The sequence below is a fragment of the Hypanus sabinus genome, chromosome 1 (assembly GCF_030144855.1).
Source record: "Hypanus sabinus isolate sHypSab1 chromosome 1, sHypSab1.hap1, whole genome shotgun sequence".
Lineage (NCBI taxonomy): Eukaryota > Metazoa > Chordata > Chondrichthyes > Myliobatiformes > Dasyatidae > Hypanus > Hypanus sabinus.
This window is the reverse complement of record NC_082706.1, coordinates 57,439,982-57,463,655: the sequence shown is the minus strand read 5'-3', so window position 1 is coordinate 57,463,655 and position 23,674 is coordinate 57,439,982. Positions and strand designations below refer to the sequence as shown.

Sequence of the window (23,674 nt, the reverse complement as noted above, 5' to 3'; positions counted from 1 at the left end):
CCCTGGGAGTGTGCCAAAATGGAGGGATTTAGGGACACTGGGATATGGCTCCCTGAAAGTAGTGATACAATTAAATATAATAGTGACAAAGGCAAATGTAACTCTTGGTTTCTTCAGTCAGACATTGAGTATGAGAGTTGGGATGTATCAATGCAACTGTCCAGGTCATTGCTGTGACCTCTCGGTGCACAATTCTGGTCTCTGAGCTACAGGAAGGATGACATTTTGCTGGAAAGGGTGCAGAAAAGATTCCCAAATATGTTACAAGGGCTGGAGAACTCGAGTTATAAAGGAAAGCTAGATAGGCTGTAACAGTTCTCCCTGAAACATAAGAGGGAGAATGTGTTGGAGCATATAAAATCATTACTTTTATTGTCACCAACCTAGAGCGTACAATCATCACAGTGATATTTGATTCTGCAATTCATGCTCCCTGAAGTACAAATTGAAGTAAATATAATCAAAATTTAAATTATAAATCATAATTAGAAAATAGAAAAGGGAAAGTAAGGTGGTGCAAGTCAGGTCCAGATATTTGGAAGGTATGGCCCAGATGCGGGTCAGGATCTGTTCAGCAATCTTATCACAGTTGGAAAGAAGCTGTTCCCGAATCTGGCTGTATGAATCTTCATACTCCTGAATCTTCTTCCGGACGGAAGAGGGACAAAAATTGTGTTGGCTGGGTGGGTCGTGCCCTTGATTATCCTGGCAGCACTGCTCAGACAGTGTGTGCTGTAAAGTGAGTCCAAGGATGGAAGATTGGTTTGTGTGATGTGCTGGGCTATGTTCACGATCTTCTGCAGCTTCTTCCAGTCTTGGACAGGACAACTTCCATACCAGGTTGTGATGCATCCTAGAAGAATGCTTTCTACGGTGCACCTATAAAAATTAGTGAGGGTTTTAGGGAACAGGCCAAATTTCTTCAGCTTTCTCAGGAAGTAAAGGTGCTGGTGGGCCTTCTTGGCAGTGGACTCTGCTTGGTTAGACCAAGTCAGTTCATTTTTGATATTCACCCCGAGGAACTTAAAGCTTTTGACCTGTTCCACCTGCGCACCACCAATGTAGATGGGGTCATACGGTCCAATACTCCTTCTGAAGTCAACAACGAATTCCTTCGTCTTGCTGACGTTGAGGGATAGGTTATTGTCTTTGCACCATGCCACCAGGTTCTTAATTTCCTCACTGTACTCAGACTCATCATTACCCATGATACGGCCTAAAATTGTGGTGTCATCAGCAAACTTATATATTGAGTTCGATGGGAACTTGGCTACACAATCATGGGAGTACAGTGAGTACAGCAGGGGGCTGAGTACACAGCCTTGTGGGGCACCGGTGCTCAGAGTGATTGTACAGGAGAGCTTGTCCCCAATTTTTACAGCCTTGGTCCTGTCTGTGAGGAAGTTGAAGATCCAGCTGCAGATCCAAAGCTTAGGAATCAGTTTATTTGGAATGATGGTATTAAAGGCAGAGTTGTAGTCATTAGCTGGATAAATAAGGTAAATGGTCACAGTCTTTTTCTCAAAGTAGGAGATGTCTGTTGATATTTTGAGCAGAGACCCTTCTGCATGCCTACACTGAGTTGCCTGGCCTGCAAGTTGCTCCAGCACTTTGTGTGTATTGCACTGTACTTCCAGCACCTGCAGAATCTCTCCTGTTTTATATCTCCGTTTTAAGTGCATTGGATGTATGATTCTGCGTGTCAAATGTCGAAAGTCCAATGCACGGAAAGCGCAGACATAAACCAGGAGAGATTCTGCAGGTGCAGGTGCTGGAAGAATAGTTGATATGGAGTATACGTATTGTTTATGGTAGCTAGCTGCGTTAAGATAATGCTAAGTTTTCTACATTAAAACATTGACTGTGTTTAAGGAATGTGGCGTGGAAGTGATGCTTATAAAAGCGTTTTTAAAGGCAACTAAAAACTTTATACTTCAGAGAACGGCATCCAGGAACCGGCGACGGAACGCGCATGCGCAGTAGACGCGGGCAGGTCCGGGGAGACCGCGCATGCGTATTGGGTGCTGTCGGCCCCGGAGACCGCGCATGCATATTGGGTGCTGTCGGCCCCGGAGACCGCGCATGCGCTCAGCGGACAAAGGACTCCGGAAGAGCGGGTCGTCGGGCGGGGGTTTTCATTCGTGTCGGCGCCTGCACTTCGATGCGGCGCGATCTGTGAGCCCGCAAACCGGGACACTGCTCGACTTGGTCTCTCTCTCAGCCCCACGATCCTCACCCGGGCCGGGAGCAGTTTGCGACTGGCGAACGAAGGTGCTGGCGTGAAGTGTCAGTACAGAGGCCTAAAGTAAGTCGGTAAAAGGAAGGGATGGTCAATCGGAGCGGTCATTGTCAGAGTGTGCAAGTGTTAGAGTGCGAAGGCTTTGGCTCCACAGGCAGAAGGACAAGGAAGAAGAGGTAAGGTTATTCTCCCGCTGAGTAAAGTTTTGTTTCACTTGGTAAGGTGTAGTCAGGATGCAATGCTCCACCAGAGGTGGATTAAGCAGTAAGGGCAGGGTTTCCCTGTGATCACTCTCCTCATTAACAAGGATACCTTTTTAGATAGTGCTGGTGGGGAGTAATGACTCATCAGGCCACAGCACGAGCAGCCAGACTAGTAGCACTGTGGCCTCCTCAGGCTCAGTAGGGAAGGATAGTGCAGCAGTGATAGGGGACTTGATAGTTAGGGGGTGGACGTGAGATTTTGTGGCTGCAAATGAGACATCAGAATGGTGTGTTGCCTCCTGGGTGCTAGTCTGCAGGATGTAGTGGAGTTGCGCTCCGGGAGAGGGTAAACAGCCAGTGGTTGTGGTGTGTATCGGCACCAATGACGTAGACATAAAAGGGGAAGAGGTCCTATGTAGTTAGTGTTGAGAGTTGGGAAAAAGGCTGAAGAGGGGGACCTCCAAGGTAATAATCTCAGGTTTACTCCTGGTGCCATGGGTTGGTGTAGGTAATAATGGGATGACAGCGCAGATGACTAAGTGATTGAGGAAATGGTGTAGGAAGCAATATTTCAAGTTCTTGAATCACTAACCTTTTCTGGGGAAGGAATGACCTGTACAAGAGGGAAGGGTTGCACTGGAACTGGAGGGGAACCGATATCCTAGCTGGGACTTTGCTAATGCTACTCAGAAAGATTTAAACTGGTTTGGCAGGGGGCTGGAACTGGACCACCAGGTCAGTAAGTGAAGAATTGATCAGCCAGGAAGATATATATCAGAGAAAGTATTGATAGACAAAATTTTCATGTGGGGGTTATTTGTGTGATTTGTCTTTTTCTTTTGGGGAGGGTTGATATTTTCCTTTCTTTGTTTCATGGTTGTCTGGAGAAATCAAATCTCAAGAGTTGTATGCTGCATACTTTGATAATAAATGTACCTTTAAAATAGTATGGTTAGTATGTGTATTTTAATTCAAGGAGTATTATGGGTCAGAGTGCTAAACTTAACAGCATGGATCAGTACATGGTAGCTAGCTGCGTTAAGGTAATGCTAAGTCCCTGGAATAGTCACATGTGTTGTGACTATTACAGGGACTTGGTTGAGAGAGGAGAAGAGGAATGGGTAATTGATGTACCAGGGTTTTGAACTTTCAGAAAAGATAGAGGAACAGATAAGGGGGTGGATGGAGTTGCGCTACTAGTTAGGGACAATATCACAGCTGCGCTCAGGTGAGACATAATGGAGGGTTCAGACACTTGAGTCCACTTGAATAGAACTTGAAAAATTTGAAAGGTGCAATGGGATTGTACGACAGACCAAATAGCCACCTGGACATTGAGAAAGAAATATTAAGCAGATTAATTATGTGTTTTTAAAAAACAAAAAGGAAAAATGGGTTGTTATCATGGCGTATTTCAATCCCCCCCCCCCCCCAATATAAACTGAGACCTTTTTAGTGCAAGGAGTTTCAATGGGGCAGAATTTGTCAGGCGTATCCAGGAAGGTTTCTTAAATCAATACATGGATGGTTGAATGAGCAGAGAAGCAGTACTGGACCTGCCCAGGTGACTGATCTTTCATTGGCTGAACAGTTAAGAAACAGTGACCACAACTCCCTAACTTTCAGGATAGCTCTAGGTGAGCGTTGTACAGCCCTTGCGGGAGAGTTTTAAATAGTAGGGCAAATTACGAAGGCATTAGGCAGGAGCTAAGAGTTGATTGGGATTATCTTTTCTCTGGCAAGTCGACATCAGACATGTGGAGGTTGTTTAAAGATCAATTGCACAGAGTACAGGAAAGGTATGTTCCTGTTAGAAGGAAGGATGGGGACAGAAAGATAAGAAAACCTTGGATGTCCAGAGAGGTGATTAATTTAATCAAGAAGACAAAAGAAAAGTATGTAAAGCTTGGAAGCTGGAATTAAATGGAGTACTTAGAATCAGACAACACACACAAAATGCTGGTGGAACACAGCAGGCCAGGCAGCATCTATAGGGAGAAGCACTGTCGACGTTTCAGGCCGAGACCCCTCGTCAGGATCTTGGCCCAAAACGTCGACAGTGCTTCTCCCTATAGATGCTGCCTGGCCTGCTGCGTTCCACCAGCATTTTGTGTGTGTTGCTTGAATCTCCAGTGTTACGAACCCCGTAACTGAGTGTCTTACCAGCAAAGATAGGAGTGTCCGTTGGAGTCTGGTGGTACTATTTTCAACGGTATGTATTAGTAAAAATACACAAAAATAATATCAATGCAAATATACAGATAATATACGTCATCAATACTAAACCTAAAAGTGCAGGTATAATAATAATAATCAATAAGAAATAAGCTCTATCGTTGTCTAGGGGATAATAAATTGTCAGATGGAAATATAAAGTTCAGTTCTGTTCATGCAGGCTGCGGTAGTTGTTGGTCGCAGTGTTTCAATTGTTGGGGGGGAGAGAGAGAGAGAGAACAGTAACAGCTATTGACTTGCTGACATTCCTTTACGATCTTGATCCGTCGATGCGTTGTTGTGGCCATTCAAGTATGACCCCTCCGCCCTTTAGCTAGACCGTTCTTCCATGGTGGACTCGTCACCCAGGCAAGGGTGGACACACACCCAAGCCCCCACCGGTCTCATAGCGTCTTTCCTGGTGCATCTGAGGGGTGTTCCCCAGACCTCATTTTTATCCCCACTCACGGGGTCTCAGGTGTCAATCAGGTTGAGATGATGTAACCCATCAAACCAGCCCACTCTGGTTGCCCCCTGAAGGGTTTCAATGAATAGAACAGTACCAAGCACACAAACTTCTCCAAAAGACAATAGCAGTAATCGATGGTTCCGTTCTCTTTTGTTAGCTGGAGACATTTCACCTTAGCTGTGCCTCTCTCTCATAAATTTGTATGAGCTGTTATCAATAACAACTGTCTTGGCAGCTTTCCTGTGTCTCTCTTATCTCCCTTGATAACAGCATCAGATTAGTAGTGATTTGCGATCCTCCAAAAGGGTGGGGGGGGGGGGGGGCATTGACGATTCTGTACCCTTCAGCCCATCGGAGTTGTTCATCATTCGTAACACCAGCATCTACAGATTTCCTGGTGTTTGACTTAGAATCAGAATCAGGTTTATTATCACCAGCATGTGACGTGAAATTTGTTAACTTAGTAGTTCAATGCAATATATAATATAGAAGAGAAAAAAAAATAATAAATAAGTAAAACCATTACAGTAGTGGTCACCAACCTTTTTAAGCCCAAGATCCCCTACCTTGGCCTTAAAGAAAGGCAAGATCGACCCCAAATCGATTAGTCATACGCACCGGGGCCGAAAGGACGGGAAGTAAAACCCCGCAACTCGGAAGTAGAAATAATGTATGAACACCAGGGGTCACCACCCTTTTTTTGCACTGCGGACCGGTTTAATATTGACAATATTCTTGCGGACTGGCCGACGGGGGGGGGGTGGGGGGGGATATTAAACACGACTGGAATCCAGCGATACTCGAGGCAGGTTCTTTATGTCCAGTCTACAGTCTATTCCACAATTTAGTTCACGTGGCTCTCAGCGTTTGGCTGCTGTCCCGCTTGCTCACGTTTTTTTTCTGCTGGAAAAAACCTCAGTGGGTTTGTCTTTAAGTGCAGGGTGCTTGGACTCAAGGTACTGAAGCAGTTTTGAGGGCTTCATTGCCTCATTAGACAACCCCCGACCGCCAGGTGCCTTGGCCAGGTGCGGCTGTTCCTGTACCGGGGCCGTGGCGGTCACAGGCTGGAGAGCACGACTGACCGGGCAAGTGAGGAGTGCGACAGGGCGCCAGCCCCCCTTGTAGGATCTATCGGCCAACAAAAGTTTGTTTTAGTAGATCACAGTGAGGTAGTCGCTCTGTTACTTACAGAATGCTGAGCCCAAATTCAGTCGTCTGCAAATATTTTAGCACCGGGTTCCCCACGAACATTCAGTGTGGTAAACAGGTTTAGAGGCGGCGCCCATCTGTCCGCGCTCCAGGCCAGTGGCAGCGGCACTTCCAGTTGGCCACGCAAAGCGGCCGGTTACCCAAGGCCAACCAGTGATCCCTGGCGCGAGGGTATCACTGTGTTTAGGCGATGATGACCTCTTGTGTATTCAACAGTGTTGAAACGTTGGAAGTTCAACAGTGGGCATGACAGGGAATGAGGAAAGGTGCAGCTGACTCATATCGTTTCCTTGCGGCCTGGTGGTTGGGGACCTCTAAAGTACACTGTAGTGCGTGGCAGGGGAGCTACACGCATGCGCACCGGGCAGAAAGAATGGAACTAAAACCTCATAACCCGGAAACAATCTCTCAACAGTATTTGTGTGTTTATTTTTCTTTTTTTTTCAGAATCTACTGGGGAAGTCTCAAAGATCGACCGGTCGATTGCGGTCGACGGGTTGGTGCCCACTAAATTACAGTATACATATATTGAATAGATTTTAAAACGTGCAAAAAGCAGTAATACTGTATATTTTTTTAAAAAGTGAGGTAGTGTCCAAGGGTTCAATGTCCATTTAGGAATCGGATGGCAGATAGGAAGAAGCTCTTTCTGCATTGACATATAAAGAAGCCAGGAAAGAACTAAAGAAAGAAATTAGCAAGGGCCATGAAAAGTCCTTGGCAAGTAGGACTGTGAATCCCAAAACGTTATGTATGTACATATATCAAGAGCAAGAGGATAACTAGAGAGAGGATGGCACCACTCAAGGGTAAAGAGGGGAACATTTGTTTGGAATGTGAGTGAGGTCCTTAATGAGTATTTTACACCATTACTTACCAAGGAGAATGACATGGTGGACCAGGAGATTAATGCTGAGTGCATAAATATATAATTGTTTATGTGGTCAAGTGGGAGGAAGTGTTGGGTCTCCTGATGAGTATTAAGGTGGCAAACAAGAGAAAATCTGCAGATGTTGGAAATCTGAGCAACATGCACAGAATGCTGGAGGAACTACAGCAGGCCAGACAGCATCTATGGAAAAAAGTACAGTTGATGTTTCTGGTCAAAACCAGAACCAAGTACAGTCGACATTGCTGGCAGGACTGGAGAAGATTTAAAAGGTGGGAGGAGGGGGGAGAAAAACACCAGGTGATGGGTGAAACCTGGAGGTGGAGGGATGAAGTAAAGATCTCAGCAGTTGATTGGTGAAAGAGACAGAAGGCCATGGAAGAAAGATAAAGGGGGAGGAGATGAAGTGAGAGAGGGAAAAAGGGATGGGAAAATGGAGGGAGGGGGCGGGGGCATTACCAAAAGTTTGGGAAATCAATGTTCATGACATCAGATTGGAGGCTACCCAAATGGATGTTCCCAATTAACTCTTAGTTCCTGCCTAATGCCCTCGTAATTTGCCCTACTCCATCTAAGTGTGGCCTCATACAAGGGTGGACATTTCGGAATGGGAAGTGGTATTAAAATAGATGGGCACTGGGAGATCTCCGTTCTAGCGAACGGAGCGTAGAGGCTCAGCGAAGCAGTCTCCCAATCTACACAGGTCTCACTGATATACAGGAGGCCACGCCAGGAGCACCAGATATAGTATATGAACCCAAAGATGTCTCAGATGAAGTGTTGCCTCACCTGGAAGTACTATTTAGGGCCCTGGGTGGTAATTAGGGAGGAGGTATAGGGGCAGGTGTAGCACTTGTTCTGCTTGAAAGGATAAGTGCCAGGAGGGAGTTCAGTGGGGAGGGCCGATGGACAAGGAGTCGTGTCGGGAGTAATCCCTCCAGAACTTGTAGTGGTTGGAAAGATGTGCTTGATGGTGGGATCCTGTTGGAGGTGGTGGAAGTTAAGGAGAATTATGTGCTGGATGCAGAGGCTGGTGGGGTGGTAGGTGAGGAACCAGGTTACAGAGGGAGATGGGACAAGATGGCTGGGGCCTTGACCAGTATCTTTATGTCCTTTCTGGGCTCAGGTGAAGTCCCAGAGGACTGGAGAGTGGCTAATGATGTACCTTACTTAAGAAGGGAACTATAGATCAGTGATTCTTGCGTCAGTTGTAGGGAAATAGCTGAAGAAAATTCTTAGGGATAGGATATATATGAACATTTGGATCCCAATGGCTTGCTTGGAGGGCAAGTTGTGTCTTACCAAGTGACTTTTTTGACAAGGCGATGAGTGAGATTGAAGGGAGAGCAGTGGATGTTGTCAATATGGATTTTAATTAGGCATTTGACAAAGTCCCCCTTGGGGTGCTAATCCAGAAGATTAGCGTGTATGGAGTCCGCAGTGAATTGGCTGTTTGGATTCAGGATGGTTTGTGCATAAGACAGAAGGTAGTGGTTGGAGGGACGTTTGAGTTGGAGGTCTGTAATTGGTTGTGTTCCACAGGAATCTGTACTGGGACCTCTGCTGGTTGTGATGTATATAAATGACCTGGATGAAAATGTAGATGTGTGAGTTAGACCTTAAGATTTAGGAGCAGAATTAGGCCATTTGGCCCATCGAGTTTGTTCTGCCACTACATCATGACTGATTCATTTTCCTTCTCAGCCTCAATCTCCTGCCTTCTGCCCATATCCCTTCATGTCCTAACTATTTAATAAATCTATCAACCTCTGCCTTAATTATACCCAATGACTTGGCCTCCATTGCAACAGGTGGCAATGAATTCCACAGAAATTATTCGTCTCTGTTGTAACAGGACACAGCACTATTCTGAGACTGTGTCCTCTGGTCTTATACCCTCCCACCATTGAAAACATCCTGTCCGCATCCATTCTATTTAGGCCTTTTATCACTCAATAAGCTTAAATTAGGTCACTCCTTATTCTTCTAAGTTCTAGTGAATACAGGCCCAGAGCCACAGAAGCTCCTTGTATGACAAGCTGTTCAATCCCAGAATAATTTTCATGAACCTCCTTTGAACTTCTCCAATGTCAGCACATCTTTTCCTCGATAAGGGGCCAAAACTGCTCATAATACTCCAAGTGAGGCCTCAACAGAGCTTTATAAAACCTCAATATTACATCTTTGCTTTTGTATTCTGGTCCTTGAAATAAATGCTGACATCACATTTGCCTTCCTCACTGCTGACTCAACCTGCAAATTTATCTTAAGGACTCCTAAGTGCCTTTGTACCTCAGATTTTTTAAATTTTCTTTCCATTTACTAAATAGTCTACTCTTTTATTTCTTCTCCAAAATGCATGACCATACACTTCCCAATGCTGGATTCGATCTGCCACTTCTTTGCCCATTCTTCAAGTCAGCCTAAGTCCTTCTGTAGCCTCTCTACTTCCTCAAAACTACCTGCCCCTCCATCTATCTTCGTATTGATGCGAACCTGTCCACAAAGCTCTCAGTTACGTCATTCAGCTCATTGATATATAACATAAAAAGTCATAGTCCCAACACAGATCCTTGTGGAACACCACTAATCACTGCAGTCAACCAGAAAAGACTCTCTTTAATTCCACTCTTTGCATCCTGTATATCAGCCACTGCTTTATCCATGCTAGTATCTTTCCTATAATGCTATGGGCTGTTAATTTGTTAAGCAGCCTTGTGTGGCATCTTGTCAAAGGCCTCTTAAGATCCAAGTATACAACGTCTACTGATTCTCCTTGTCTAAACTGCTTGAATTCCAACAGATTTGTCAGTCAGATTTTCCTTGAAGGAAAACTATGCTGACTATGGCCTATTTTATCACGTGCCTCCCTAAAACCCTAAAACCACATCCTTAACAATCGACTTCAACATCTTCCTAACCACTGATATAAGAGTAATTGGTCTATCCTTTCTTCCGCTTCTCTCCATTTTTGAAGAGTGGGTGACATTTGCAATTTCCTATTCCTCTGGAACCATGCCAGTATCAATTGATTCTTGAAAGATCGTTACTCTTCAGCTGCTTCTTTCAGAATCCTGGGGTGTATATCATCTGGTCCAGGTGACTTTCTACCTTCAGACCTTTCAGTTTCCCAAGAACCTTCTCCTGAGTAATGGTGACTTCACACACTTTTGCTCCCTAACACTCTCAAACTTCCAGCATACTGTTCCACTGTGAAGACTGATGCAAAATGCTTTTTAAGTTTGTATACCATTTCCTTGTTCCATTACTACCATTTCCCAGCAGTCTGATATCCACTCTTGCCTCTTGTACACTTTTTGTTTCTGAAGAAAGTTTTGTTATTCTCTTCAATACTATTGACTAGTTTGCTTTCATATTCAATCTTTTCCTCAATGACTTTTTTGAACCTTTCTGTTGGTTTCTAAAGACTTCAAAATCCTCTAACTTTCCACTATTTTTTGCTCTACTCTTTGGTGTTTATGCTGGCTTTGATTTTTCTCATGTTAGCCGTGGCTTAATCATCTTGCCTTTAGAATACTACTTCTTTAGGATATACATCCTGCACCTTCTGAATTGCTTCCAGAAACTCCTGCTTATGCTGCTCTGCTCTTTTGCAATCAATTTTGACCAGCTTCTCACTCTTGCTTCTGTAATTCCCTTTCCTTCACTGTAATACTGATACAACCGATTTTTCAAATCGCGGGATGAATTCTATGATACTTTGATCACTTATCCTAATGTTTCCTTTAACTTAAGCTCCCGAATCAACTCTGGTTTATTGCACAATACCCAAATCAGAACAGCTAATCCCCTAGTGGGCTCAACCATGAGCTGCTCTGTAAAGCTATCTTGTTGACATTCTATAAATTCACCCTCTTGGGATCCAGCACCAGCCTGATTTTCTCAATATATCTGCATAAAATCTCCCATGACTATTGCAACATTTGCACTTTTGGCATGCATTTTCTATCTCCTGTTGTAATTTGCAAACCACATCCTTACTTCTGTTTGGGTTCTTCATATAATTCGGATCAGGGTCATTTTGCTCTTGCTGTTTCTTATCTCTACCTACAATGATTCACCTTCTGGCCCTATGTCACCTCTTTCTAATGATTTGATTTCAAATTTTATCAACAGAGCCACACCACCCCATATCTGCCCGTCCTTTCAGTACAAAGTTTCAATACACTTGGACATCAAGTTCCAGTCACAATTCAGTGATACCCGCAATGTCATATAAGTTCATCTACCTGGTTCTGTATATTGCCTGTATTCAAATACAACACATTCAGTCCTGTATTCACACTTTTTAGATTTTTTTCTGCCTTTTGCATTGCAACATAGCCATCTCGCCACATACTGCCTCCGTAAACCTCATTCTCAGCATTATCACTCCAATTCCCATCCCCCTGTCAAACTAGTTCACACTCCCGAAGAACTCCAGTGAACCTGCCCACAAGGATATTGGTCCTCCTTGGGTTCAAGTGTGACCCTTCCCTTTTGTATAGGTCATACCTTCCCCAGAAAAAATCCCAGTGATCCATTAATCTGAACCCCTGACCCCTGCACCAGTTCCACAGTCACACATTCACCTGTCAAATCGTCCCATTCCTGTTCTCGCTGGCAAGTGGTGAGGGCTCCATTCAAGAGATTACTTCCTATGGAGCTCTTGTTTTTCAGCTTTCTTCCAGCTCCCTAATATCTCTCCAGACCCCCTCACCTTTTCTAACTATGTCATTGGTTTGTGCATGATACCAAGATTGGTGGTGTTGTGGATAGTATCAAAGACAGACAAAGGATACAGTATGTTATAGATCATTTGCAGATATGGTTAGAGAAATGGCAGATGGAGTTTAACCCAGATAAATACGAGACATTGCAAGAGCCTTAACTGTTGCTGAGTAGAGTTCTTGGGGTCCAAGTTCATAACTCTTTGAAAGTGGCTACACAGGTCTATACAGTGGTTACAAAGGCTTATGGAATGCTTGATTTTATTTGTTGAGGCTTTGAATTCAAAAGTCAAAGGTTGTGTTGTAATTTTTTGGAACTGGTTAGGATGCTTACCTTTGTTTACAACTGCTGGGGGAAGAATGTGGATGAGCCCTGAAAACAGGCGCTGGAATTCTGGATTGCAAACCATCTCTGTTACTAATGGCACTTTCTCTGATTTAGTCTTCTCTGCAGACTCTCCTGATCTTAACAGATGGGCTAATTTCAAATAACAGGAAGGCAATTGTAAAAATCCTTCCTGATCACAAAGAATAAAATATTAGAGACTAAAAGGCAGACAAATCACAGACACTCAAGGGTTTTAAAGGAAGTGGCAACAGCGATATTGGATTCATTGGTTGAAATTTTTTCAAAACTAGCTAAATTCTGAGAGGGTTCCAGAAGACTGGAAAACCTTCAATGTGAATCCCTTGTTTAGAAAAGTTAGAAATCAGAAGTCAGGAAAGCATAGGCCAACTGGTTTGACATCTACTGTTGCCAAAATATTCAATATTCAAAGAGAGTCAACATGTTTTAATGAGAAGTTAATCATGTTGACTGATTTATATTTCCAAAAGGAATTTGTCAAGGAATTTTCAGAGACTGATGCATAAACTAATTGCCCAAGAGATTGGTTTTTGGCCCTCAATCATTTACAATTTATACGAATGACCTAGAAGAAGGAATGAAATGCAAGGTCTCCAACTTTGTCAATAATATGAATATAGGATGAAGGACATGTTGTCATGCAGACATTGTGATTCTGCAATGGGATAAGACAAGCAGTCTAACTGAGCAAAAATCTGGCAAATGGAATCAAATATGGGGAGTGTGAGGTCATCTACTTAAACTCAACAGGATCTAGGTGTTGCAGTGCGTAAATCACAAGAAGTTAGCAGGTTGGTCCACCTTCTGTTTAAGAAAGCTGATGGTATTCTGGCCTTTATTGCGAAGAAGTAGAAATTAGTTACAGTTGCAATGGGTGTCAGAGAGACCACATGTGGAATACTGTGGGAAGTTTTGGTCCCTTTACCTAAAAAATCAATACCTGTAAGTAACAGAATTGAAGACAGAAAACTCTGAGATGAGAGGGTACCCTATCAAAAGAAACTAAGTAATTTGGTTCTATATTTCTTCAAGTCTGGAAGTCTAAGGAGTTACCTTAATCAAATATATGTATATAGAAGGGGGTCTGAAAGGGTTTATGATGAGATACTTTCATTAATTAGAGGAAGGGGAAATAGCTACAAAATAAGGCATAGATCATTTAAAACTGAAGTTCATAGAAATTTATTTCCTTGGAAGCTCATGAAGAGGTGGCACAGTAGTGAGGTGGTTAGTGTAATGCGATTACAGTACCAACAACCTGGGTTTCAACTCCGGCTGCTGTCTGTAAGGTGTTTGTATATTCTTCCTGTGACCATGTGAGTTTCCTCCAGGTGCTCCAGTTTCCTCCCATATTCCAAAGAAGTATGGGTTGATAGGTTAATTGGTCACATGGGATGTAATTGAGTGGCATGAGCTGTTGGACTTGAAGAGCCTGTTACCATGCTGTAATCCTTGAATTAAAAAAATAAATTCTCAGGAATTCTCTGCTCTAAAAGTGATGAAGGCCAGATTGCAAGATATACTTAAAATGGAATCAAATAAGTATTTGAAAGATCAGTGAATTGGGGGTTTTGGGAAACTGACAGAGGAGGAGTTGAGGCAAGCTTAGGTCACCAAATATCATGTTGAATGGTAGAACAGGCTTGAGGAGTCAACACCTATGTTCTTGCTAAGGCAATCCGTTATTTCTTTCACTATCTGCTCCCTACCCTGTGCTCTGGCCGCTCACAAGCAGCAGTGGGTGGAAAATTGTGAGACTAGAGTATTAGTTAAAGATAGCTACACTCTGGACAGGACGACCACTGGGTGAACAGGGATCTTCAATTGCAAATCAGCACTAGAACTTGAACAGACATTCACAGAGTGGATAAACTGGATTAATTCTTATCAGTTCTCTAAGGAGGCTGAAGGCAACTTGAGAGGTTTATAAAATCATGTGGGGTGTAGATAATAGTCAGAACTTCTTACTTGGATAAGGAAAGCCAAGAGCTAAAGTGCACACGTTTAAGGTTAGTCTTAAGGTGAGAGGCATACAGGTTTATTTAAAGGAGATCAGAATGAAAGGTTTCCCATACAGAGGATCATGAATATCTGGAACATTCTGCTAGAGGAGTTGTGGAGGCAGGTGCAAATTACAACAACTAAAATACATTCAGACAGGGACATAGGAATGAGCAACAGAGAGGGATTTAGGACTGATATAAGCAAGTAGGAGTAGCATAGGTAAGCACCATGGTCAACATAGATGACGTGGGACAAGAGGGTCCATTTCTGTGTTGTATAATTTAATGACTCGCAACACTGGCAGCTAAGCTATATCCCTCAAACCCAGTGCATGACATGCATTGATCTTTACTTTGCAGGCAAAGAAGGCAGATAGAAAAGTCACCAGAAACTAACCCAAGGTGCACAGGAATCCTTACATTTTTAATACCCATGGAAGTCAATGAGCTGATCACCATGGGAAGGTCCACCATCAATATATATCAAAAAATTTCAAATTTTTATGCTACTTAAGCAAAAACAAAGATGGTCAAATATGGAGGCAGGATATGCACATGGTGAGACATGCAATTATGCAAGGAGAGGAGGTAGGAGTACATGACTATCCAGGAACACAGACTGTAGATATGAATACAGATATCCAAAGAAGTCAGCGGTTGACTCTATAGATCATAACTGAAAACCTCCCAGTTATATTAATAGCAAAAGGATAGTGAGGGATAAAATTGTTCCCTTAGAGAATCAGAGTGGATAGCTATGTGTGGAGCTGAAAGAGATGGGGGAGATTTTAAACAATTTCTTTTCTTCTGTATTCACTAAGGAGAAGGATATTGAATTGTGTAAGATAAGGGAAACAAGCAGGGAAGTTATGGAAACTATGACGATTAAAAAGGAGGAAGTACTGGCACTTTTAAGAAATATAAAAGTGGATAAATCTCCGAGTCCTGACAGGATATTCCCTAGGACTTTGAAGGAGGTTAGTGTAGAAATAGCAGGGGCTCTGACAGAAATGTTTCAAATGTCATTAGAAACGGGGATGGTGCCAGAGGATTGGCGTATTGCTCGTGGTTCCATTGTTTAAAAAGGGTTCTAAGAATAAACCTAGCAATTATAGGCCTGTCAGTTTGACGTCAGTGGTGGGTAAATTAATGGAAAGTATTCTTAGAGATGGTATATATAATTATCTGGATAGACAGGGTCTGATTAGGAACAGTCAACATGGATTTGTGTGTGGAAGGTCATGTTTGACAAATCTTATTGAATTTTTTGAAGAGGTTACTAGGAAAGTTGACGAGGGTAAAGCAGTGGATGTTGTCTATATGGACTTCAGTAAGATCTTTGACAAGGTTTCGCACGGAAGGTTAGTTAGGAAGGTTCAATCGTTAGTTATTAATGTTGAAGTAGTAAAATGGATTCAACAGTGGCTGGATGGGAGATGCCAGAGAGTAGTGGTGGATAACTGTCTGTCAGGTTGGAGGCCAGTGACTAGTGGTGTGCCTCAGGGATCTGTACTGGGTCCAATGTTGTTTGTTATATACATTAATGATCTGGATGATGGGGTGGTAAATTGGATTAGTAAGTATGCAGATGATACTAAGGTAGGTGGCGTTGTGGATAATGAAGTAGGTTTTCAAAGTTTGCAGAGAGATTTAGGCCAGTTAGAAGAGTGGGCTGAGCGATGGCAGATGGAGTGTAATGCTGATAAGTGTGAGGTGCTACATTTTGGTAGGAATAATCCAAATAGGACATACATGGCAAATGGTAGGGCATTGAAGAATGCAGTAGAACAGAGTGATCTAGGAATAATGGTGCATAGTTCCCTGAAGGTGGAATCTCATGTGGGTAGGGTGGTGAAGAAAGTTTTTTGTATGTTAGTCTTTATAAATCAGAGCATTGAGTATAGGAGTTGGGATGTAATGCTAAAATTGTACAAGGCATTGGTAAGGCTGAATTTGGAGTATTGTGTACAGTTCTGGTCACCAAATTATAGGAAAGATGTCAACAAAATAGAGAGATTACAGAGAAGATTTACTAGAATGTTACCTGGGTTTCAGCACCTAAGTTACAGGGAAAGATTGAACAAGTTAGGTCTTTATTGTTTGGAGTGTAGAAGGTTGAGGGGGGACTTGATAGAGGTATTTAAAATTATAAGGGGGATAGATAGAGTTGACGTGGATAGGCTTTTTCCATTGAGAGTAGGGGAGATTCAAACAAGAGGACATGAGTTGAGACTTAGGGGGCAAAAGTTTAAGGGTAACGTGAAGGGGAATTTCTTTACTCAGCGAGTGGTAGTTGTGTGGAATGAGCTTCCAGTAGAAGTGGTAGAGGCAGGTTCGGTATTGTCATTTAAAGTAAAATTGGATAGGTATATGGACAGGAAAGGAATGGAGGGTTATGGGCTGAGTGCAGGTCAGTGGGACAAGGTGAGAGTAAGGGTTCAGCACGGACTAGGAGGACCGAGATGGCCCGTTTCCGTGCTGTAATTGTTATATGTTTATATGACATAGCGTGGTTAACAAGAGAAGTCAAAACCAACATGAAAGCCAAAGAGGGCAAATAATAAAGCTAAAGTTAGTGGGAAGTTAGAGATGGAATAAGATGATGAGAGGCTTTGATCGTGTGGATAGTCAGAGGCTTTTTCCTAGGGCTGAAATGATTGCCACAAGAGGACACAGCTTTAAGGTGCTGGGGAGTAGGTACAGAGGAGATGTCAGGGGTAAGTTTTTTACTCAGAGAGTGGTGCGTACGTGGAATGGGCTGCTGGCAACGGTGGTGGAGGTGGATACGATAGGGTCTTTTAAGAGACTTTTGGATAGGTACATGGAGCTTTGTAAAATAGAGGACTATAGGTAAGCGTAGTGATTTCTGAGGTAGGGACATTTTCGGCACAACTTTGTGGGCCGAAGGGCATGTATTGTGCTGTGGGTTTTCTATGTTTCTATGATGTTGAGGCTGCAGAAGAGGCTTACTAGGATATTGCTTGGTTTAGAAGGCCTGTGTTCTCATGAGACACTTGACAAGCTTGGGTTGTATTCTATGGAGTGGCAGAGGGTTCGATCTGTTAGAGGTTTGTAAAATTATGAGGTGGATAGATAGATTTGATAGTGAGTATCTGGTTCCCTCAGTAGAAATGTCTAATACCAGAGGTCATGCATTGAAAGTGAGAGAGGATGAAAGGGAATGCAAGGAATAAGTTTTTTTTACTGAACGTTGGATGGTATGGTGGTAGAGGCAGATGCATTGGAGGCTTTTAGGAGTTGTTTAGAGAGGCACATGAATATGAGAAAGATGGAGGGATATGGGCTTTGTACAGGTAGGAATGATTCGTTTTTGGGTTTTTTGAATTTTTTTAGCTGATTTGACACAACAGTAGGTTGTGCACAACATGTCCTATGTCCCGTGGTGCATATGCATCGCTGGGGCCCATGTTGGATAGATGTGTATCTCTTTGGGGATTAGTAGGTACACAGACGGCCATGTGTAACGCTTCCACACCCTGCCCAGCTTCAGTTATCTAAATCAGATAATATCACTGGCATATGTCACAAAATTTGTTGTTATTCGGAAGCAGTACATTGCAAAACAATAAAAATGTGAATTATAGTAGTGTATATAAACATGAAAAAAAACAGTAGTGAGGTAGTGTTCATGGGTTTAATGTCCCTTCAGATATCAGATGGCAGAGGAGAAGCAGCTGTTCCTGAATCATTCAAACACGAGAAAATCTGCAGATCCTGAAATTCAAGCAAGACACACAAAATGCCGGTGGAACGCAGCAGGCCAGGCAACATCTATAGGAAGAAGTACAGTCGAAGTTTTGGGCTGAGACCCTTCATCAGAACTAACTGAAAGAAGAGATAGTAAGAGATTTGAATGTGGGGAGGGGGGATCGGAGATGATGGAGAAGACAGGAAGGGGAGGGATGAAGCTAAGAGTTGGAAAGGCGATTGACAAAAGGAATATGCAGCTGGAGAAGGAGGAGGACCATGGGACGGGAGGCCTAGGAAGGAAGAAAGGGGGAGGGGAACACCAGAGGAAGATGGAGAGCAAGCAAGAAGTGATTGCGAGAGGGTCAGAGAGAATAATAACTAAATAAGGGATGGGGTAAGAAGGGGAGGAGGGGCATTAACGGAAGTTAGAGAAATCAATGTTCATGCCATCAGGTTGGAGGCTACCCAGACGGAATATAAGGTGTTGTTTCTCCAACCTGAGTGTGGCTTCATCTTGACAGTAGAGGAGGCCATGGATAGACATATCAGAATGGGAATGGGACGTGGAATTAAAATGTGTGGCCACTGGGAGATCCTGCTTTCTCTGGCGGACCGAGCGTAGGTGTTCAGCGAAACAGTCTCCCAGTCTGCGTCGTGTCTCACCAATATTTAAGAGGCCACACCGGGAGCACCGGACGCCGTATACCACTCCAGCCGACTCACAGGTGAAGTGTCGCCTCACCTGGAAGGACTGTCTGGAGCCCTGAATGGTGGTGAGGGAGGAAGTGTAAGGGCAGGTGTAGCACTTGTTCCGTTTACAAGGATAAATGCCGGGAGGGAATTATCCTTGCCCCCCCACCATCCCTTCCCACTGATCTCCCTCCTGGCACTTATCCTTGTAAGCGGAACAAGTGCTACACATTTTAATTCCACATCCCATTCCAATTCTAATATGTCAGTCCTCTACTGCCAAGATGAAGCCACACTCAGGTTGGAGGAACAACACCTTATATTACATCTGGGCAGCCTCCAACATGATGGCATGAACATTGATTTCTCTAACTTCCGTTAATGCCCCTCCTCCCTTATTTTTCTTTTATTCCTCCCCCTTTCTTTTTTCTCTCTGGCCCTCTCGCAATCACTCCTTACCTGCTCTCCATCTTCCTCTGGTGCTCACCTCCCCTTTTCTCTCTCCCTAGGCCTCCTGTCCCATGATCTTCCCCCTTCTCCAGCTGCATATCCCTTTTGCCAATCACCTTTCCAGCGCTTAGCTTCATCCCTCCCCCTCCCAACTTAAAATCTCTTACTATCTCTTCTTGCAGTTAGTCCTGATGACGGGTCTTAGCCCAAAATGTCGACTGTACTTCCTCCTACAGATGCTGCCTGGCTTGCTGAGTTCCACCAGCATTTTGTGTGTGTTTCCTGAATCATTCAGTTTATGCATTCTGGCTCCTGTACCTCCTACCTGATGGTAGCAATGAGAGGAGGGACTGCCCTGGGAAATGAGGTCCTTCAAAATGGATGCTGCTGAGGCGAGTGCTCATGTTGGAACTGTCTTTGGTAATTAGCAACTCAAAACAAAGATAAACTGCATTAATCTTGGGATGAAGAGTCTACTTCCCAGTACTGAATGGGAAAAATGAACAAAATCCTTCCATCAGCTTCAATTCTTGAGAAAATTGCCTTTGTTCTATCTGCTCTTGTTCTCGGATAGAAATGCCTAGAATGTGTTTTGTCCCATTCTCTCTGGGTACATAATAATAACAAACACGTTTATCCTGAGTAACAAGTGATCTGGGGCTTTCACACACAAGCATGCCACACTCCAATGAGAAAGACTGCTGCTATCACCTTAATATTCATTGGTATTTCCATTGATGAATTAATCACAGTCAATCACCTGGTGTTGGGGAGGGTCAGAACTCTTTTTATCGATGTGGGACATGACCAGAACTTGAAATAATACTAATGCTCCAACTAATTTTTTTCCCCACAGCTACGTGAATCAACCTTTGGTCTGAGCAAGAATTTATTTACACAGCCTGAAGACTGTACAGCACTTTAAATTAACATCATATAATTGAAAATCCAGCTACAAGGTAACGAAGGCCATCTACATGGGAGCATTTCCATTACCATGTGGCCATGCACCCATGCACCTTGTTGACCCCAGAAGATGAAGTGCCTCATCCCAAATGGAAAGATGTTTCGTGTCTGAAATTAAGTTTTCTGTTGTAACTCTGTGAAATCCCCTGGAACCAGCGTGCTGAGAACACACCTGCATTTGCTCACGAGAGATCAGTCTTTCAACTGCGTTAATTCACCACGCCTGACATCTGACTTGATGAACTGCCAGCGAATTGATAGAGAAATGTGTGAAGGGATTCGCTCACTCATCCCACCTGCAGGCACACACTTGAGTTCACACTGAGGAGAGGTTGTTCACCTGTTCTGTGTGTGGGAAGGGATTCACTCGGTTATCCAGCCTACAGACACACCAGACAGTTCACACTGGGGAGAAGCCGTTCACATGTTCAGACTGTGGGAAGGGATTCGCTCACTCATCCCACCTGCAGGCACACACTTGAGTTCACACTGGGGAGAGGTTGTTCACCTGTTCTGTGTGTGGGAAGGGATTAGCTTGGGCATACAGCCTACAGAACACAACAGAGATGCCGTTCACCTGCTCAGACTGTGGGAAGGGATTTCCTCAGTCTTCTCAACTGAAGGTACATCAGCAAATTCATACTGGGGAGAAGCCATTCACCTGTTCAGAATGTGGGATGGCCTTCACTACCTCATTCAGACTACAAAGACACCAGCAAGTCCACACTGGGGAGAGGCCGTTCACCTGTTCAGTGTGTGGGAAGGGATTCACTCGGTTATCCAGCCTACAGACACACCAGACAGTTCACACTGGGGAGAAGCCGTTCACATGTTCAGACTGTGGGAAGGGATTCGCTCAGTCATCCCACCTACAGACACACCAGGCACTTCACACTGGGGAGAGGCCATTCACTTGCTCAAATTGTGGGAAACGATTTACTCGGTCATCTGAGCTACTGGCACACCAATCAGTTCACACTGGGGAGAGGCCTTTCATCTGCTTAGACTGTGGGAAGGGATTCATTTGGTCATCTCAACTTAAAGTACATCAGCGAATTCACACTGGGGAGAAGCCATTCATCTGTTCAGATTGTGGGAAGGGATTTATTCGGTCATCTGACCTACGGGCTCACCAGTTAATTCACACTGGGGAGAGGCCATTCACCTGCTCAGATTGTGGAATGGGGTTTACTTACTTATCCAAACTGCAGAGACACCAACGAGTTCACACTGGCGAGAGGCCATTCACCTGTTCTCTGTGTGGGAAGGGATTCACTCGGCTATCCAGCCTGCAGATACACCAGTCAGTTCACACTGGGGAGAGGCCGTTTACCTGTTCAGAATGTGGAAAGGGATTCACTCAGTCATCCCATCTACAGAGACACCTGTCAGTTCATACTGGGGAGAAGCCGTACACCTGTTCAGACTGTGGGAAGGGATTTGCTTCTTCATCTGAACTGATGGTACACCAGCGAATTCACACTGAGGAGAGGCCGTTCACCTGCTCAGATTGTGGGAAAGGATTCACTCGGTCATCTGACCTGCTAGCACACCAGCGAGTTCACACTGGGGTGAGGCCATTCACCTGCTCAGACTGTGGGAAGGGATTCACTCAGTCATCTCAACTGAAGGTACACCAGCGAGTACACACTGGGGAAAGGCCATTCACCTGCTCATTCTGTGGGAAGGGGTTCACTCGGTCATCTCACCTATATACACACCAGTCAGTTCACACCGGGGAGAGGCCGTTCACCTGCTCAGACTGTGGGAAGGGATTCACTCACTCATCCAACCTACAGAGACACCAGCGAGTTCACACAGGAGAGAGGCCATTCACCTGTTCTATATGTTGGAAAGAATTCACTCGATTATCCAGCCTGCAGACACACCAGTCAGTTCACACTGGAGAGATGCTGGTCACCCTCTCAGACTGTGGAAAGGGATTCACTCAGTCGTACGATCTGCAGACAAATCAGTCAATTCCTACTGGGAGGAACGATTGCGGGAAGAGTTTCATTCAGTTATCCAGTCTTGTGACACAGGACTGAGTTCACAGCGGAAAAGGTTTAAATGAGCTGCATGCAGAATATTTAACCTTCATGGTGGCTGAATCCAGAGGCAGGCTCAAAGGTGACTTAGTGTCGAACTCTGAAAATATTGCTGCTGCTCATCACATCAGTTCTCTTGCTGAATTCCACCTTTATTCGGACTGGAGTCTAATATTCTGGATCTGTGACTAATAAATAAGTTCTAAACTCTGTCTCCGGTACATAGTGTATTTAAAACACATCCTGTGTTTATGGAGGAGTCAGCTCAACCCAGCAAAGATAGCATGCAGTCAGGCTGTCGGGAAGGGCAGGCAGAGGATGACAAAATATGCATTAGGGGTGCAGAATCAAAAAGGGTAGTAAAAGGAGTCAAAGTGGTGTATCTCAATGCACAGAGAATAAAAAATGAGGTGGATGATCATGTACTACCAGAGGTTGTCAGCTATGATGCGACAATCACTGAATCATGGTTGAAGGACAGTTGTGGCTGGAAGCTAGATGTTCAAGGATACACGTATCAGAGGGATAGGAAGGTACGTTTGTAGGCAGAGTGGGTGGTATGGCTCTGCTGGTAAAGAATGACATCAAATCAGTAGAAAGATGTGACAGGATTGGAAACTGTTGAATCCTTATGGGTTAAGTTAAGAAACTGCAAGGGTAAGAGGACAGTTATATACAGGCCTCCCAACAGTGGCTGGGAATGTTGACCACAGCTTACAACAGGAAATACAAAAGGGCAATGTTATGATAGTCATGGGAGATTTTAACATGCAGGCTGATTGTGAAAATCAGGCTGGTAATGGACCTCGAGGGAGTTTGTAGAATGCCTACAAGATGGCTTTTTAGAGCAGTTTGTCGTTGAGCCTACAAGGAGATCAGCTATACTAGATTTGGTGTTATGTAATCAACTGGCGAGGAGACAGTAATCACAATATGATTGAGTTCAACTTGAAATTTAATAGGGAGAAAGTAAAGTCTGATGTAGCAGTATTTCAGTGGTTTGAGAGGAGAAATTGGAAGGAAATGCTGGCAGGGATGACGGCATAGCATCAATGATGTGAGTTTCTGGGAAAACAAGTGAGGAAGGTGTAGGATAGATGTATTCCAAAAATGAAGAAATACTCTAATGGCAAAATAATACAACCATGGCTGACAAGGGAAGTCTAAGCTAATGAGAACAAAGCAAAAATTGGTGGGCAGGTAGCGGATTGGGAAACTTAAAACCTACAGAGAGCAACTAAAAGAATCATAATGAGGGAAAGACAAAATATGATAGCAAGCTAGCGAACAATATTAAAGTGGCTAGTAAAAGTTTTTTCAAGTACTATTAAAAAAAAGAAAAGAGTGAACATGGGTTCATTAGAAAATTATGTTGGAGAAATAATAACGGGGTACAAGGATAATGCAGATGAACTATGAGTATTTTGCATCGGTCTTTATGGAAGACACTGAAGGTGTGAAGGAAGAGAAGTGAGTGCAGATAATT

General features: G+C 43.8%; 1 protein-coding gene across 2 annotated transcripts; it reads left to right on the top strand.

Annotated features, from left to right (window-relative positions):
- The first annotated feature begins 2,083 nt into the window (after nucleotides 1–2,083).
- On the top strand, nucleotides 2,084–22,400 carry LOC132394068 (zinc finger protein 226-like). 2 transcript variants are annotated; one of them, XM_059969772.1, is made up of 2 exons: nucleotides 2,084–2,305; nucleotides 20,031–22,400. In XM_059969772.1, the coding sequence occupies exon 2, from the start codon at nucleotides 20,707–20,709 to the stop codon at nucleotides 22,186–22,188; it is 1,482 nt and encodes a 493-aa protein (XP_059825755.1). In that variant the 5' UTR covers nucleotides 2,084–2,305; nucleotides 20,031–20,706; the 3' UTR covers nucleotides 22,189–22,400. The 2 variants fall into 2 exon arrangements, with proteins under 2 accessions (XP_059825755.1, XP_059825746.1); XM_059969763.1 differs by having other exon boundaries at nucleotides 2,084–2,415.
- The last annotated feature ends 1,274 nt before the right edge of the window (nucleotides 22,401–23,674 follow it).

Coding starts and splice junctions, on each gene's coding strand:
- LOC132394068 (XM_059969772.1), top strand. CDS start 20,707: ATGCCGTTCACCTGCTCAGACTGTGGGAAGGGATTTCCTCAGTCTTCT.